A 19,281-nucleotide genomic window follows, 5' to 3' on the forward strand; every position below is an offset into this window, starting at 1 on the left:
TGAAATGTTCCAGGGATTATTATTGATGTTTTAGATAATCCCAACTCCGACCCACCTCCAGCTACACACATGCAGTTCCCGTAGATGTTAGAACAATACATGCTCTACAAATCCTCTCTTACTTAATGGCTTAAAACATCATATATGAGTGGTTTTAATCTCTCTAGAGTCTCTTTGTCATTATACGTTGTTGTTGTTTTTTGACCTCTGGACAGTGATAAGGCTTGACCACTGTTTGTGCTGAACTAAATTAACCTTTTCCAGTAATCTCCTTATCTAACTCACAGCAAGAAAAGAAATAAGGGTATTTGTCAAAATGGCAAACTCTTTTTAGAAGGTATCCATAAATTATCATTCATCAGATTGACGTTTGGGAAACACAGTTAGTTGGCATCTTGATGAGAGATAGATGTCTGCATGAAGCCAGAAGCCATCGGTTAGCTAAGCACAAAGTTCACATCTACTGTCCAGACTCCAGGAAGTGACTGTGCCTGGAAAAGGAAAACGTTAGAGACACAGACCCACATGTGAAACTATGACTTGTTTGCACAGGTGTTCCTGTACAAATTATACTTGAGATTTATGAAACGAAAAAGAATGAGCTTTAAAAGTGCTGACAGACAGATTTTGTTGGCCCGGGTGTCCAGTACTTATGCTAACAAAAGCTAATGGGTGAGTGGCGCTCGCTTCCTGTTTAACAAACTGACATGAAATTATTTCCTTATCTGATGCTTTGCAAGAAAGCGATTAACCACATTTCTCAATATTCATTTCAGTGAAAAGTGGCCAATGTTTTTTTTTTTTTTTTTTTTTTTGGTGAGAACATTTGAGACGTTTCCACTTTTATTTCAGTCCCGCAGCTCTGTCGTCAGTCAGTCAATAATATCTGTGAAATCAGCTTCCCAGCTGGTATGAAGCATGTAAAATGTCCTGATGCATCGCTGCTGTTATCGGACTTGTTGTACAATGCCTCTCTCAGAGGATATGATCACCCAGAGGTGATTTGCTCATAATTGACTGATGTGGATCCCGTGCACTGACGTCATGATCGTTTTTATGGATCTTATCTTTCCAGAGGCCATTTTAGGATCCATACTTTTCCCTCGCCTGTCTTCTGCAATCCTTTCGTTCTTGATTGTTGTTGGTTTTTTTTGGTGCTCCTTTGTGTTCCTTTTGAGAGCAGACATGTAATAAAGCACAAACAGCTTTACAGAGTTTCCACGTAAATGTCCAGTAAATTACAATCTGGTATCACAGTACAGTGGGAATGCTGAGCAGAGTTTAGAGTTGGACTGGACATGGTTGAATAGAACCAACTTGGGGTTGAAATTCAGTTTCTGAGCAGACGAGGGTTATGGTCACAGCCGCTAAGATTTAACATGAAAACTAATTAGAAACTATTGTAATATTTGTGTTCTTGTTATTCATATCATTTTCTAAGCAAAATGCCAGATTATTTTTCCCAAATTTTCATAGTGGGAATGTTCAGACACAATATTTATTGAGTAGTTTAAAAATACCCATCATTGGAAACTATGATTAAATGTAAAAAAAAAAAAAAAAAAAAAAACAGTTACAAAACCAAAGATATTCAATTTACTAAAGAGAAATGCAGCAAATCTGCACAATTTAGTGATTGGAAAAATATTGTGTTTGCCACGTTTTCCTTTAAAAAATAATCTAAAGAGTTTATCCAGATTGTTGCTGGTGAATTTTCTGTCAACTGACCACTAAGCTAATAGACTAAACATTTCAGCTCTGCTAAACAATATGCAGATGTCTCCTTCTATACTTGCGCCTGGGACTGAGATTTAGAAATGGCCTCATTGTATATTCAGGACAGACAACATCTGAGGAAAGAGTTTCTACTACAGCATCTACAATTAGTTGGTATTTCAGGATGAAAGAGAAATGAGACAGTTTGGCAAAATTGAAGGGATCCCTGACCAGAGATCATCACTCTTGGCCTTAAATTCTTGGCAGATGCAGTTGCAGGTTAACTTGTCATCCTAAAGCTAAGTAGCCTACCATCAGTGTGTCTCTGAAGCCAAAACAAATCCTATCAATCCTGCTAACCTTTCACAGTGACTTATAGGTCTTGCTCATGCGCGTCTACTCGCTGAACAGCAGACCCCCAGGACCGCTGTGGGGTGCGGAGAACAACCGGTGGGTCGTTCTAACTGTTCAAACTGTGGAGTGATGGCTTTCCAACGGGACTGTGAGCCAAAGCAAAGAAACCTGAAGGGAATTCTAATCTCACATGCACTCAGTTCGCCAATTACACCGTGGTGGATCCTGCATAGATAGAAGCTCAGTACAAGATGATTAATGACGTCAACTATTTTTGTCTGACCGGCAACTCCGTCTCGGTTTATCCTTTTCCTCACACAATATAACGCCACTCTTTCATGCTGCTGTTTCACATATTGATGGGCATACGGTCTCACTATCTGTCACACACACGCACGGAAAAGGGGTGTGAAATTAAACAAGCTGCAACGCTTCTGCTGCAGTGTTTTGCATTTCAGATGAATGATTGCTGTGGCTGTTGTCTCCTGAGAAGTCATAATCCTGAATCGAAACAACCAAATGTTTGTTCAGTCAGTCACTTTCACGGTAGACGCATTATTTTTTCCTGATAGGTTTAACTTGTTGTTCTCTCCTCTCTCTCTAGAGATTTCGCCTGCGAGAGGAAGATATGAGGTTAGCGAGCTGCTTTTGGATCCTTTGGTTTCTGCTGGTGGTAAGCGCTTCTCTTTCTCACAGAAGGATGTACTGGCAGGTAACTTTCCAAAGGCCCCGCTCTTCATTTTTTTTCCATTTGGATGCTGTATAAGTGCACTGAAATATAGGATTACATTTTAATCAAATGGACATTTAATATGTTGCGGTCCAGTGATTTTATTTTATCAGCAAAAATCCCCAAATTTCATGATTAAGTTTCACTCATTCTAATTAATCATTTCAATTTTATAATTAGTTCAGCATCAATGGATAACCTAAAAGATAAATGATCCATGACTACATGTGTTTCTTTGTGCGTTTGCCACCTTCTCACAATATCTGATCCCAAAGTTTTTGTGCAGATGATCACAATCTAGGATTTTTATGTCAACACAGAGGTGTGGATCTGGACACAAAACACAAATGTAATTCCTGTTGCAAGCCACATTGCTGAGAAGTGGTTCTAACGATGCATGCGGTTGCATTGTGAACACTTTTAGCACTGGATTGGCAAGGCATCAACAACAACAGAACTTCCCTGCAACTATAGACAAAAAGCATTGGCCCAGTGCTCCCTATGCTCATGTCACACCATGTAGACTTTCATCCAAATGCTGATTAGAAGTATGGAGTGTGGAGAGAGTAGTAAATGTGGACTTTAGCAGGGAAAAGTCCGGAACAAATTCAAAATACCACAATACAACTTGATTAATCCAATAAAACATATATACAATGTGTTAATTCAATTCTTAGGAAGCATAAGGAAAGAGGGAAATAACCTGAAGCATTAATAAGTACGTTTCAAAATATAAGTGTCTGACACACATAAGGTTTCAGCGGTATCTATAATTCCCACTTCATAACTGATTACAATAACGTACACACCATGGCACATACATGGCATAATTTGCCATACAGCCACACATACCATATGTTTAGTTGTATGCCACACATGACTTAAATCTCATTAATAACCTGCAGTATTAAGACCCTAATAAAGGTCTTAATCTTAAATCTTGATCTGAGATTCTTCTGGAGCCCTTGATCTGATTTCATGGCATCTTGGAGGGTTGAGTCATATTCACAGTGTAGCCAACCCTTTGACTGACTGCATCAATTAACTTAATGGGGCCGTTGTAATCATCAATCAAAGATCTTAACATAAATGTGATATCTCAGACAGATCATGTCGGGGTGTCACATTTCAGCACTCTGCCCTGTCATCTAGAAATATGCGGATTACTCACATCAAACGTTAAAATGAAGTCCTAATGGCTCTTCTCAACAGCTACAGGCTTAAAGACGGTGCTGTAACACATTGTATTTTTGACACTAAACTTTCTAAAGCTCAGTTATCCAACTGTGTCAAAGCATGTTTATTTTTTTTCAACACCTCCCTCTGAAGAAAAACGCTTTGTGAACCGCCTGGGCCGAATGAAAAAACATTTGGTTCACTATCCTTCAGTGTCACTGTGAAATGGAATATTACTGTTTCAGTTTCCGTTGCTGTTCAGTATCAAGCTTGACATTGATGTGTTCCTACCAAATGTTTAATGCCTGACATACCTGTGCCGATCTGCCTTCTGTTTCTGTACTTTGCTTTTCGAGCGGCCTTGTCATGCTGATTTGAAAAGAATAAAGAGTTGTAATATGTGAGGAGAGGCTCTGACATGCGAGGATTTCTGAGAAAAAAAAAGAAGATTTTCCTTCTCATTCAGCTCAGCTGTTGATATTGGTGGTGGCCTGGTGGTCGTATGTATGACGTCATTTACTTCAATGCTTGGAGTGACATCATATGTACGGCTGCTAAACTGCTACATGGGACATCAGCACTCTCACTGAAAGTGTTTAGTCTTTTACAAGCTTTTTATCAAACAGGTAAGGAAGATATTTTGATGTAATGCGATTTTTTGTTTCCTCCACGAGTCAGGGATATGTTGGTTTGCATGGCAACCGTGATAAGACATGTGGACACAATCTCCCTGGCAAAGTATTAAATTCAGGAAATGCATCGCAAAAAGGAAGATAAGTCACAGTAAAATGAGCTCCGTATCATCCAGTGAGCAGGATGATCAAAAGCAGCATTTCACAGAGCGAGTTTCTTCATTTTAATGCTACCTCCAAATACAAATAATGGAACAGAGATAAGATTCATTTGGAGAAAATCAGCATCTATTGTGAGTGCCAAAATGCACTTTAATCAGTTACATGAATGGAAATGAATTTCAAAGCAGAGTGAAATCCTCATCAGATAAGTTTCTAAAAACCTTCCACACTCCTTCTGCCATTAAAATGTTTCATCTTATATAAGAATGGACATTTTTATCCAAGCGTGATAAGACATAACAGAAATATTACAATTTGAGCTTACATGACCATTCAAGATAATATTTACACTTATTTTGACTATCAAAACTGAAAAAATGCACACACTAACTCCCTTTCTACACTCTGTGCTGCACTTACATTTAAAGTCAGTGTGGAGCAGGTTTTTGGCCGTCCTCTTCTAAACTTTAATATTATGTTGTCTCCACAGCGCAGGGCGGCGGTAGTCACTGAGCCAACCTCAGACCCATTGCTCAGCCCTGGACAGAGCTTTGCAGAAGGACAGAGCGAGCAAGCGCTGAGCCAGGGTCAATACAAATGTCTTGAGCTGTCCAAAAAAGACCACAGAGAAAACAGAACCGGTGAGAAGCCCAGATTACATGACATACAACTGAAGAAGCAGAAAGTGTGTGTCACTGATTACAGTCATTACACCCTTATTTTTTTTATTTTTATTTTTTCCTTTCTGGAGGTGTGTTCTGTGGTCATGCGTGGGATGGTTTATTGTGCTGGGAGGAGATACCAGCTGGGACATCTGTAACACAAAACTGTCCAGATCGACATGACCTTGACTCAACTGGTAAGACAGCTTTGCACTTTTCTCACCAACAAAACGCTGGCTGAACTGAGACCTGCATGAATCCGAGGGTTTCCTGCAGAACATTTTAATTCCTAGTCAGCAATTTAACACCGGGGAAATGATCCAAACCCAAGCCCAAGAAAACCGTCTTCCCTTTTTACTGTGCTCTGAGCATCTGAGTATTTTTAGTGTCACATATCTCCTCACTTTGAATACACATATACAGTGTAGCACGTAGCATTAGCCCTGAGGGGACTATATTATCTTAAAAACATCAGCTGTTTCATTCATGCTGGACAGTCATTGGTGCTCTCGCCACCTGTTGAGCGACCAGCTGACCAGTCGGAAATCCAACTTCAAATTAACTAACTTCTATGTTCTTTGTTTATCATTAGCCATGGTATCAGATCTCGGTATGGTAATACCAATCTGTTGGTCGGTCGGTCCAACACGCTAGCCCCGATTGAAATATCTTTTGAAGGGAATGGTCATGAAATTTGGAGCCCAGGATAAATCCTGGTTCCTTCATATAGCGCCACCAGCAGGTCAAAACTTTCACTTATCCAGTGAGATATGTCTATATTGAGTGGATAGGTTGAATTTTCATGGTTTCCAAGAAAATGTAGTTTGATGAGTTTGATGATCCCCGAACCTTTCCTAGCCTGACTCTGCCAGATTTCTGCTCACAGCTTCAGTCTTCGCTGTGTTTATTGTCTCATTAAGCTTACATTAAGTTTTTTTTTTTAGCCACTCTGAAGGGTGGACCAATCAGTGGCTGAGTGCAAGTATGTGGAAGTAGTTCTTACTACTTCCACATACCTGCACACAATACTTTCAAAATTAACCTGACGTCCCCACCTCTTCGGATGTAATGACTGGAAAAGATTCCCTACGGAGCGTTGCCGAATCCATATATTCACGCAATAAATTTGAGACTGGCAATAACAGTCCAAACTTTTCCTTCAGTGCGACCGGGTTTACAATTTTGGCTTAGAGTGAAAATTCTTAAAAACTACTGAACTGATGGCAATGAAAATTGGTTAAGACATCCATTTACCCAGTCTGGATAAAGTGCAACAGTTTAGAGAATCTACTTGCTTACTTACTTGTATACTTGCACAACCATTACCATGTTTTATTACAAAGTACATGCAAAAACTGAAGCATCAGCTGTAATTTTTATTTAGTATTAGTATACGATTGTGAACGTGGTAAACGTTGCACCTGCAACATAAGCATGTAATCTAAGCCTTATCTTTGTGAACATGTTAGCAAGCTAACATTAGCATTTAGCTCAAGTGCCTCAAATGTGTTAAGCCTTGGAGAACTGTTAGCCTGGCTGCAGACTGTCAAACAGGCTTATGTGTGCCTTCACAACAGTGAGTACAAATGACAGCAAGTATTAAAGACATATACACGGGATAAAAGGTACATCATTACCACATTGTATTATGTTAGCCAAGGAGAAAGAAAACAGGCATTAATCTATATTGAAAATGACTGTGTTTATCTTAGTACTTAATGTTTGGGTTACAGCACAGTTAGTTTCCATAGCGTGTGCAATTTTTACATTGTGAGTAATGCAAGGCTAAATAATATCTAGTTGAAGAGCTCTAGAGTCAAGCCATGTCTGATTTAAGAGATGAAATATGACAAAGACAGGGGAGGTGAGAGAGATAGCAGAGGAATGAATAACGAGAACGTAAAGGGGGAAAGAGAAGCAAAGAAAAGAGGAATTACTTACAAAAAAAAAAAAAAAAAAAAAAGGACAGGCAAGCTGGAGTCAGAGAGACGGATGGGGAGAGAGAATATGAATGAGGGAACAGAGAAGGTGCTTTTGTAAGAGATGGCTCATAAAAGATCTTCCCAAAATGCCTGTGATGCTGCTAAGAGTCCCCTTATGGATTCTTGAAAGCTGATGCTGCTGATATGAGGCCTTGGGGGAGACATACAGTTGGAAGTGGTTGTTGAACAGTTGATGAGCTGTCAGAGAGGACTGGGCAGTCGGGCTACAGTGGTTCGTGTCAGGAACGATGTGATCTCATTCTTAGCTCAGCCATATATCTTCACTACATGTGGTTTTAAGTCTAACATTTGAGAATTGACCAGAAGTTAACTCCAAAGGTGGAAACTTCTGTTTGACATAAGTTTTGATAATGTGTGCCAAGTTAAATTAATTGCAGTTGTTTGGTAATGCCAAGATTTAAGGTCCGGTTTGTGTGTTTGGATTATGTTAACATACTACTCCTGAAAAACAGCCAAAGAATACAAAGTTTTGCTCCCGAACTCTCTGCTAAACAAACAGAAGCAGTAAACTGTGCCTATGAGTAATTTAATACAGTATATGAAACTCTCAAGATATTCATTGATGGATTATAATGTTGTCGAGCATTTTTTTCTCTCTCTACAGAAAAAGTGACCAAATATTGTGATGAATGGGGTAACTGGATCCAGACTGGCTCAACCTGTCAACCAGCTTTAAAGGACGAATTAGAGGTAGTTGTACATTTGCTGTTTCCCTGTAAGTACAACAGACGAAAAAAATAAAAAAATAAATAAAAACAGTTCTGAGACCGTTCCTGTACAACAAGAACGGTTTCAGTACTTTTTTTAAAAAAAATTTTTGAGTGCAGCATGAAGTGGGCAGGGGGGTATTTCGAGTTAGGTTGCTTGATCAACATCAGCATGTTTTTTGAGACTACACATTTAATTTGGTGTCAAATCTTTGGGGAACAGAAAGTAGTGGCAGGGAGCCAAATCCAGTGAGTGGAGGGGTGGGGATGAATGACTGTCCCCCCCCCCCCCCTGCTCCATACGTAAACAGGAATAGTCTCAGAAGCTTTGATTGCATCTTGTAATGGAAAAACAGGGCAAAACTTGCATGAGATTGTGTTCACTAATTTGTACTTTGAACTGTCATTATTGTTTCCAGAAGAAAGACCCACATTTTTTAAGGGATGCTGTAGGAGAGCTAACGGCGGAGGCTGCCGGAGTTAGCACAGAAGAAGTCATCCTTGAAAATGAGAAGAAATGCCAAGATAAAATGAAGAATGATCCACCTTACAATAAATCAGGTAGTGATACTGTCTACTACCTTCTACCCATCATATTCCGCTTCCTGTCTGCCGAATAGGGCTGAATGCTAAACTTCAATACCTTTATGGGACCAATTGAATTGCTTTGACACTATATAAAAAAATGCCTTGCCATTCCGCATCAAACTTTGATAACTTGATACTTCTTTGCACGAACACATTTTTGTTTTGAAATGCATTACTTTTGCTCCATTTACACGGGAGTAAATCTTATCTGGTTCGGTGAGACACAGCATTTACCATGTGTAGCCTCGACTTAGGTGGCCTGCCAACGTAGATAAAATTAACTTGGTTACAACTGAGGTCAATTTTGCATTGGAATGCCTCATTTCACTCTATTCAAAGAAATGATTGGCCCAATACCCACTAACTATCATCTATTTATAGCATGTAAGGCGTTAAGGGAACATTGGTAAATTGTAGCATCAAGTGATAACTTCATTAAGTCAGTGAAAGTCACTGAAGGGACATTTGTAAATTGTACCTAAATAAAACAGCTGGGGTTATACTCTGCTACTCTATACTGCATGAAAACTAAAGATCTGTAACATAATGTGTACTATCTGTTTTTTAAAATGGAGTCTATAAATTTGGTTTCCAAAAAGTACCAAACCCTACTGCCAACAAAAGTTTTTATCTTATAGTTCTCTACACCGACTTTCAAACTTATAAAAAAGAGGTTTGAAACATTTGTTTGTTTGTTTTTGTGTGTTGTTGCTGTTCCAGGCCTTTACTGCGGTCGTATCTGGGATGGCTGGCTGTGCTGGGACGATACTCCAATGGAAACCTACGCCTCCCAGAACTGCCCCGGTTATTTTGTCGACTTCGACACCACAGGTGAGCAGTGAGGATGAACAGGTTATGCTCTGCTGATACAATATGAATTTGCTTCCGATAACCTTTCGACTATACTTGGATTTAATCACAAAATTCATCTTTAAAGAAAAGGCAACGAAGTACTGTGGAGCAGACGGACAGTGGTTTCACCATCCAGGAAGCTGCAAGATTTGGACCAACTATACGCTCTGCACAATCACCCACGAGAAGAGGTTGAAGGTAATGTATTGTTAACGTAAACAGTTCCATGTGAATTTATTGTACACCTTCTCGTAAAATCTCAATTTATCTCTCCAGTATTTTGTAATGTTGACACTATCCTTTTTGTCCTGTAGAAACTAAAGATGCTTGAGCATGAACATAAATGTCTCCTAAAAATAGACCAGGATCCACCTTTTAACGGCACAGGTAGACAGATTCTTTCCTATGCTGGTATTGTATATGAGTGCAATTTGAATTTTCATGTTTGAGTGCATTAACAAATGACTTGTAAACATCTGTTCTCCTGTTTTTGTGGCGTTGTTGGTGCTACAGGTCTTTACTGCAGTCGTAACTGGGATGGCTGGCTGTGTTGGGACGATACTCCAGCGGGAACATACGCATCTCAGAACTGCCCGGATTATTTTGTGGACCTTCACAACACTGGTGAGTTGTAAGATTGTTCTGTTTATTGTATTTTTCAAAATGAAGAATGCAAGAGTATTACACTGTAGTACATCTACTTCCTTTTAGAAAAGGCAACTAAGTACTGTGGAGAGGATGGTCAGTGGTTTCACAATCTAGAGAGCAACTTGACTTGGACCAACTATACACTCTGTGCTCTCAACACCAAGGAGAGGTTGAAGGTAATTTATTGTTTATGCAATAACTACTCAACTGTGCAACAATAATATCCATCATCATGTAGCTGGCCTCTTTCAGCAAACCGGATTTAGGAAGCCTGATTGCATTAATAATGCAGTAATTTACAAAGTACTTTTAAGTTCTTCTGATAGAATATCATTACTGTAGAAGGAACAATGAATTCCCCCATCCGACATCACTATGCCATGCTTTAAACTTCCTTATTTATAGTTTCGCTTGGTTGATAATGCCTCTGTGTGTGTTTTTGTGATGTTCACGTCGTTAAAATGAAGGTAGCTGCCCAGTTCTCCAGGGACCCTGAGGTCGAGTCTGCCAACGAGGCTACAATCAGTCCCATGGTAAATCGAGAGGAGCAGGAAATTGTGGGGAAAAAAATCCTTGACAGCCAGTACAAATGCTTCGAGAAAATGAATCGAGATTCACCTTATAACAAATCAGGTAAAGACAATATATATGCTGTGACTCTCTGCTATTGTTCATCTCTTCTCCAAATGTCTGACCCTGTTTTGCGGCTTGGCCGGTGTCGCAGGTCTGTTCTGCAGTCGTAACTGGGACGGCTGGTTGTGCTGGGAGGATACTCTGGCGGGAACTTTCACCTCCCAAAACTGCCCTAACTATTTTGAAGATTTCGACCCCACCGGTGAGCAGTAAGACTCTAGATTGCTGCCCTTTAAAAGTCTGCAGATGTGGAGAAAAAGATGTATTACTTAATTGTTACTTTCAGAAAAGGCGACAAAGTATTGCGGGGAGGACGGGCAGTGGTTTCGCCACCCAGATACTAACAGGACTTGGTCCAACTACACACTCTGCAATGCAAACACTAAAGCAAAGCTGAAGGTAATTTATTTAAGATAAAGTATCCAGCTATTATAAATCTACTGCATGGTGGCCACAGTAGGATGCCAATCCTTTCTTTTGTACCAGGGGATCTGTAGTATTTGGAGTGTAGGCAGACGGGAGTAAATGTGGGAATTGGGAATATATGGTTCTCACCAAGTTGCTCATAAATATTGCTAAGAGGCATAACTCTCCTACACTGATATAACACACATATACAGAACGTATCTAACATTTCATGCCACACATTAGTTTTATGCATGTGTTTACATGTAAGAAAAGAAAGCTACAAAAAAGTGGTTTGGTTAAAGGTTACTGATTATCTGCTTACAACTCTAATTTGTATTTTTAATAAGCTGCCTTAGCGCTTATCTCAACGGAGAGGAAGGACAGGCAAAGCAGGCTTTGTTTGTCTGGTCACACAGACTTTGCATCTACTGTAACAAAACCATCAAACTATTCCAAGCCTTCTGTCCATCAGGCTGTACAGTCAAAGGGAGTCTCCCAACAGACATATGGACATCATCACATGTTAACAACCTTCTTATCCAGAACAACACCGGGCCGCAGTAGCAAGCTGCTAACAGCAAACCAGACCACAACACCACAGAGCTCATTCCAATAATTTGACATAAGAGGACATCAGAAACCCACATAATTCTCTTACAAGCTAGGAACACACCATTGACATTGATCTAGTGTTATCCATTGCAGGATTATGCTGCATCTTTCTAAATTAGTTGACCCTGAACATGTATAGCCTCATTTTACTATCACCAAAAGCAGTTTTCATTTATTGTTATCATTGTTTATTTGATGTTTTGGCTACTCAAGATTTAGCCGATTTGATTTTTCCATTCACAAATAACATGCTCTTTGATTTTGCCAATTATTATCTTATCGGAAGGTTTCCTATTATCAATACACTTACTAGAAGAGCCTGCAATACATAGAGAACTATTGCATTTCTTAAAACAGTCGTGGAGGGATTTTATTCCTGCTTGTAAAACATTGTACCCTTAATGTAAATGGCATTCACAATCATAATATTTTTTTCATCCTGGGTCTCATTCTAAAAATGCTGCATTTTGTGTGTCATGAAGACGACAACCATACTGAAAAAAAGTTACTTTTTCAGAAAATACAACATGTGAATCCTCAAATAGATGGCATTTGTTTCACTTACTTTCTTTGAACCTGTTCCTAGTAGTAATGTCACGCGTATTATCTGTAACTTGTGTTTTTTTTTTTTTTACAGTCAGCGTACATCCTGTTTTACATGGCAATCGTGGGCCATGCTCTGTCCATAGCCTCCCTGCTCATCTCTCTGGCCATCTTCTTCTACTTCAGGTAGAGGATTCTGTTTAATGTGTGTACCCTGAATATCAGATTTGAACAATATGAGGTTGTAGCAATGGCGGCTGGTGATAAAGACCTTTGGGGGGGGACAAACAAACTGAAGCCAGACTTCTGCTAAGCCAAAAAATAAATAAATCCAAAAACAACACAACACACACTAATGTTGCCTAAACACTAGCCAGTAGCATGACTTGAATATCAATTTTGCCCTTCTCCCCTTCTGGTTTGCACATTTCTCAATGACTCTAGTTAAAGTCAGTCACGTCAATCAGCTTCTTTTCCACTGACAGCATGGCCAGTGTGTCTCAATCTGCAGCAGTCTGTGTAGACGAGGAGACGGGGATCTGTGTGTTGTTACCTCGATGTGTGCACACAGCTAGTGTCTGTTAGAGGCCTTCATCAACATGGATATTGACACATTTACTCGGATGATACTCGGACTCCTCAGAAGTACATTATCCGTACCCGAGTACTCGTCTCATTCCCAGAAATAACATAATTTTCTGCAGTTCCTCTTTAAGTTTCCATTCCACTACCAGTCAGATAGAAAACAAGCAGGAGTAACCGTGTGATTACGTCATGGCGGATGTGAGGTGAACCTGAAAGACGGCGTCGAAACTTGTCCAATCACATTAGATTAAAAAAAAAAAACGTAAAACAATCGCGATCGGTTGCCAATAAAAGAGGGAGGGAAAATCTGATACAACCAATTGAATAGCAGCCTTGGGTCACGTGGTTGCCAAAAGTTGAAGGACTTGCATTCACTCTCATTTGGCCGGCGCCCCGCACTAGGAAGTAGATGAATTTACACAGAAATGAACTAAATACAATTTGTAACCAGTTGACACCGAATAAAAAAGTTACAACTATTTTTACTGTGACAAATTCATGCAAACTATCGAGCTGTAAAGAGTTCTGCTGCTTCACTGAGTGTAATTTATACACAACCTCACTGTCGCTACTTTCACGCCATCTTGATTTTCTTTGAGAAGCACATTTATTTCATAGATATTTAAGATTCTGCACTGGAGCGGTGTGAAGTCCATTGAATGCTTTGGGGCTCTCGCTCCTATTAAAACGTGTGCACCTGAGTGCATTGCTCATTATGGATGTTCATTCCAATGTACAGCTTAATCCCAGAGGGAAAGTGCACAATTAAGTGAGATACTTCTGCTGGAATTCAATTAGATAAGAGTTCAAAATAGCAGAGCGGATCAGGGGAAGGGAGGTATAATATTTAGTTAATGTAAGTATAATTTGAAAACGATCATGCCAGAAAGAATGTTGCTGACATTTTTATTTTATTGTAAGTTTAGGCACGGAAGAAAAGAACATTATCAGCATTATCTTTTACGGCAGAACAAGATTTTTAGTTGGAAGGGAAGCAGAAATCGGTGAAAAAGTATGAACAAAACAAAAAGGGCTTTATGTTATATAACAATATTTAGAAATGTTGCTTTGTTGGCTCTGTAGTTGGTGATTGCTGTAGTCGGAAATTTGGTGGTGCTGAGGGTTGCTGACCTCCGAAAGGCAGATGGTATCCACAGCAGATCTTCTACGAGACCGTCAATGTGCTGCAATGTTTTATACACTCATAAATCTGGAGGCCATGTTCAGGGCAGGTGCATAAAAACTCTGTGACCCGCTGAGAGTCAAACTCTTGAGTCAAACTCTTGACTCTCAGCGACACACCACTTCACTCAGCCATTCAGGATTTATTAAGATCAAAGTCTCCACAAATTCAGATTTCAATAAAGAAACAAAGTTACTTGCCAGAAAATCTTTTTCTTTTTTAAACTATAACTTAATATATTTACAGCCAAAACACTTAAAATACTGAAGGCTTGACTTTGTATGATAAGCTCCAGATGGGGAAGCTTACAGTGGTATGTGATGGTGTATCGCTGCACTGCTCTGTTATTTACAACTCTCCATCAACACTGTGAGGATTCCCAGATACAAATATTCCAGTTTTCTGTGGAAAAACGGGTTGGTTGAAAGTGCACAACAGCAGGACCTCAGGACATCAGGACCTGTGACAACATTGCCATAAAGATTCAGCCCGTGTTTTGACATCCCCTTTTAGATAAAAATGTCTTTTATATATGAATTCAGCAGCTCCTGTATTTCCTTTTATGTCAGGACCTAAAGAAATACTTTTTTCTGTTGGAGGAAACTGATGGTGAAAAAGCGCAGTTGTGTGAAATTGTACACCAGCTAAAGGAAATTTAGTGCTCTTCCTTTTTGCATTGGTCTCAGAGGGTTTTATAAATCAGCAAAGATACAATCAGTCATGAGAGGTATATGGATATAATTTCTTTAACTGTAGAGGACATTTATAGAAGGCTATAATCTGTAAAAATCAGCCTGCTGCAATTTTCCATTCAGCTTTAAATGCTCTCTGAGCTGCAGTCTGTTTGATTGCTACTGTAATACTAAAACATTATCTATCCAATACCGACTATAAAGATCCTGATATGAATGATTGAATGATGTTGAACCGAATAGTTGTTTTCACTTTGCCTGTCATGCATTTTATTATGCTATTATTTCTGAATGGCTGGCCGAGCTAATGAGAAGCACCCTTGGGGTTCATTATGCATTATTTAACAGCACTTCTAGCATGTACAGTGAGAACCATTTACCGGCAATCCAGCTCGTTCATTTTTGAACAAACAGAAAAAAAATTCTGAGATTAGAGGATATTTTGCACACTCTAGCAATATCTGACAACCTCATCAAAATATTAACCTGCCACTCATTTGAGGGTTTTTTTCCCATCACCAGTTGCAGCAAGTTTTTCCTCTTTTTTAATGTTGTGTTTATATGTATCAGAGTAGATTTTATTCCACATTTGTAGATGTATTTATTTTTGAATTATTACAATTATTAATTATACAGTATATACAGTGGTGTGAAAAAGTGTTTGCCCCCTTCCTGATTTCCAAGTTTTTTGCATATTTGTCACACTTAAATGTTTCAGATCATCAAACAAATTTAAATATTTGTCAAAGATAACACAAGTAAACACAAAATGCAGTTTTTAAATTAAGGTTTTTATTATTAAGGGAGAAAAAAAAAATCCAAGCCCACATGGCGCTGTGTGAAAAAGTGTTTGCCCCCTCCTGTTAAAACATAATTTAACTGTGGTTTATCACACCTGAGTTCAATTTCTCGAGCCACACCCAGGCCTGATTACTGTCACACCTGTTCTCAATCAAGAAATCACTTAAATAGGACCTGCCTGACAAAGTGAAGTAGACCAAAAGATCCTCAAAAGCTAGACATCATGCCGAGATCCAAAGAAATTCAGGAACAAATGAGAAAGAAAGTAATTGAGATCAATCAGTCTGGAAAAGGTTCTAAAGCCATTTCTAAAGCTTTGGGACTCCAGCGAACCACAGTGAGAGCCATTATCCACAAATGGAGAAAACATGGAACAGCGGTGAACCTTCCCAGGAGTGGCCGGCCAACCAAAATTACCCCAAGAGCGCAGCGACGACTCATCCGAGAGGTCACAAAAGACCCCACAACAACATCCAAAGAACTGCAGGCCTCACTTGCCTCAGTTAAGGTCAGTGTTCATGACTCCACCATAAGAAAGAGACTGGGCAAAAATGGCCTGCATGGTAGAGTTCCAGGACGAAAACCACCACTGAGCAAAAAGAACATTAAGGCTCGTCTCATTTTTGCCAGAAAACATCTTGATGATCCCCAAGATTTTTGGGAAAATACTCTGTGGACGGACAAGACAAAAGTTTAACTTTTTGGAAGGTGTGTGTCCCGTTACATCTGGCGTAAAAGTAACACCGCATTTCAGAAAAAGAACATCATACCAACAGTAAAATATGGTGGTGGTAGTGTGATGGGGGCTGTTTTGCTGCTTCAGGACCTGGAAGACTTGCTGTGATAAATGGAACCATGAATTCTACTGTCTACCAAACAAATCCTGAAGGAGAATGTCCGGCCATCTGTTCATGACCTCAAGCTGAAGCCAACTTGGGTTCTGCAGCAGGACAATGATCCAAAACACACCAGCAAGTTCACCTCCGAATGGCTGAAGAAAAACAAAATGAAGACTTTGGAGTGGCCTAGTCAAAGTCCTGACCTGAATCCTATTGAGATGCTGTGGCATGACCTTAAAAAGGCGGTTCGTGCTGGAAAACCCTCCAATGTGGCTGAATTACAACAACTGTGCAAAGATGAGTCTGCCAAAATTCCTCCACAGCGCTGTAAAAGACTCATTGCAAGTTATCGCAAACGCTTGATTGCAGTTGTTGCTGCTAAGGGTGGCCCAACCAGTTATTAGGTTTAGGGGGCAAACACTTTTTCACACAGGGCCATGTGGGTTTGGACTTTTTTTCTCCCTTAATAATAAAAACCTTCATTTAAAAACTGCATTTTGTGTTTACTTGTGTTATCTTTGACTAATATTTTAATTTGTTTGATGATCTGAAACATTTAAGTGTGACAAACATGCAAAAAAATAAGAAATCAGGAAGGGGGCAAACACTTTTTCACACCACTGTATATCATGTCTTTGTTTTGGTTTGTCTGATCTTACACACAGGAGCCTGAGCTGCCAAAGGATCACCCTCCACAAGAACCTCTTCTGCTCCTATGTGCTCAATTCTGCCCTCACCATCATCTACCTTGTCACTGTGGTCAACAATCCCGAAGTGGTGGACAGAAACCCGGTGAGTAGACATTTACCACCATGACCAAATTACCACAGATGTTACTGTTTGTACTGTCAAACATCCATAAAACTAGAATAACATGATATTTGTCAGAAAAAGCTAAAGTTACCGACAAGAATATGTATGTATTAGAAAACCAAATGTTTTTTGACAAGTTTTTGGCCTCTTTTAGTGCCTAAAAATGCCATGCAGCAGAAGACAGTGTGAGGAGGAGATATAGTTACACTGTATGTAACAAAGAGATGCAAATCATTTATGCTAACTCAAACAAAAAAGGAGGATGCAGACATTTTAGTGAGTTTTTTTTAAATACTCATTTGATGACAAGTAATGTAAGAAAGCCACATTTGTGGTGATGTTCTTCTTTTTTAATATTTTAATGTCTGTGGACCAGACTTTTAAGTATATCCCAAGTGGTATTTAATCTCACTGTGCCACATCTTGGCAGTGTTACACAGCCAAAAGACAGCTTTTACTCTCTTCCACTTACGATTTTTGCAGCCACGCTGAATGCCTCATGCGAATTCTTTGAAACCCTGAGGTCTGCTTAGGTAAATGTAATAAATCTGTCTTTTAGGAATTTCTTGATATCAGGACTGGGCATAAATTTGTATTTTACTCCTTTCTGGAAATCAAAATAACAAAAGCATGTTAACCTTGTGCTAGCTGCTTCTTAAAAGTTGTTATTGCAGAGTTTCTCCAACTCCAAAAAAGGATCAGATCTAGAAATGAAATCAAACACGTTCAGGCTCTCCAAGTTAAGAAAAACAGACAAAATATTGCTTAAAAAAACGTACGCAAGAATACAAAAATAAACCATCATCCTTCCAATATGTAAATGTGCAACTAGATGATCAAAGTGCCGTATAAAGCAACAAAAACTGCAGATAGGATTGTAGAAGTTGGCTCACACTGCTCACAATCCCATCAGCCGCAGCCCGCTTTCAGCTGGAGGATCTCTCGCCTGACAAAGTACTGGAAACATCGAGGGCGCAGCAGAGGCTTCATCTGGGTTTGGGTTTGAGTCTGAGACTTGCTGCTGCTCCTTTTCATGTGTTCACCAAGTCTGTCTGGCTCCTGCTGAGCTAAATGTAGCCAAGGAGCAGACAGGAATGACAGCAGTCATCATTAATGTGAGGAAACATATATGTATGTGTGCAGTGGCTCCCTTTCAAATCTCTCCTTGTCGTCATTTGTCAAAAAGGTTTGTGTTGATTCTTTCTGATGTAGTACGGTCAAGCTGTGCTAACTTGCAGCAGCATGTCAAAATAAAATTAGTTACTGAAGTCCTGGTTCTCAAGAGGAAGCAGAAAAAGAAATCATACTCTAAGCACCACTGGTTGCGATTCATGCGTGTCTTTTTGGAGACACTTTGAAATTTACCGCTGCCAAAGTGAGACTTCAGTGCTGGTGATTTAGGAATGGTGGATTGTAATGGAGATTTGCTCTCACGGAGAAAACAAGCTCTTTTTTATTCTCTCTGGTGATAAAGAGTCTGTTCTGGCCAGCCAGCATTGTGGGGGAGTGAATCCCCAAAGTTTATGTCAAACCAGCAGGGAGGCTAAAAACATGAGAAACATCTACATGATCTATAGCAGCTTGATTTGTTAACCAGAACACGGTCTGCAAAGTAAGACAAACCTTGGTTAGCTGTGGTCCTGAATTAGTGAAAAGTAAGTGATCTAACTTTCAGACACTGATATGAGTCCACGTCTGTTATAGTGGAGATTCCTCAAGCGGAAAGGGACACGTACATAGGAAAGTGAGGAAGAGACATATGGCTAAAAGTTTAAAAGTGCGTGCCTGTAGTGTGTTTTGAACTAAGAATACCCCTGAGAGCAGCAGTTAATAGCAATGCCAGCATCTTTGAATTATACTGCGGCTGCACGCATGCTCTTTTAACACAAGACTGTCAACCAGAAACCTCAACGTGAATATTTTCAAAAACATGAAACTATTC

General features: G+C 39.6%; 1 protein-coding gene across 4 annotated transcripts in view; it reads left to right on the forward strand.

Annotated features, from left to right (window-relative positions):
- calcr (calcitonin receptor) overlaps window positions 1–19,281 on the forward strand; it is a 54,792-nt gene that overhangs the window by 26,255 nt on the left and 9,256 nt on the right. The window contains exons 2-16 of one of the 4 annotated variants that reach the window (XM_069694533.1): window positions 2,675–2,782; window positions 5,261–5,411; window positions 5,522–5,629; window positions 8,040–8,128; window positions 8,562–8,703; window positions 9,451–9,561; window positions 9,668–9,780; window positions 9,897–9,969; window positions 10,096–10,206; window positions 10,294–10,406; window positions 10,698–10,863; window positions 10,955–11,065; window positions 11,150–11,262; window positions 12,521–12,612; window positions 17,192–17,318. In XM_069694533.1, the coding sequence (XP_069550634.1) occupies window positions 2,699–2,782; window positions 5,261–5,411; window positions 5,522–5,629; window positions 8,040–8,128; window positions 8,562–8,703; window positions 9,451–9,561; window positions 9,668–9,780; window positions 9,897–9,969; window positions 10,096–10,206; window positions 10,294–10,406; window positions 10,698–10,863; window positions 10,955–11,065; window positions 11,150–11,262; window positions 12,521–12,612; window positions 17,192–17,318 (1,704 nt within the window). In that variant the 5' untranslated portion in view covers window positions 2,675–2,698. The remainder of the gene's footprint in view (window positions 1–2,674; window positions 2,783–5,260; window positions 5,412–5,521; window positions 5,630–8,039; window positions 8,129–8,561; window positions 8,704–9,450; window positions 9,562–9,667; window positions 9,781–9,896; window positions 9,970–10,095; window positions 10,207–10,293; window positions 10,407–10,697; window positions 10,864–10,954; window positions 11,066–11,149; window positions 11,263–12,520; window positions 12,613–17,191; window positions 17,319–19,281) is intronic. The other 3 variants (XM_069694542.1, XM_069694551.1, XM_069694559.1) reach the window with 3 other exon arrangements.

Source organism: Brachyistius frenatus, unplaced genomic scaffold, assembly GCF_029030835.1.
Source record: "Brachyistius frenatus isolate BFR_SWC_R1_liver_20210118 unplaced genomic scaffold, ASM2903083v1 Contig_2, whole genome shotgun sequence".
Classification (NCBI taxonomy): domain Eukaryota; kingdom Metazoa; phylum Chordata; class Actinopteri; family Embiotocidae; genus Brachyistius; species Brachyistius frenatus.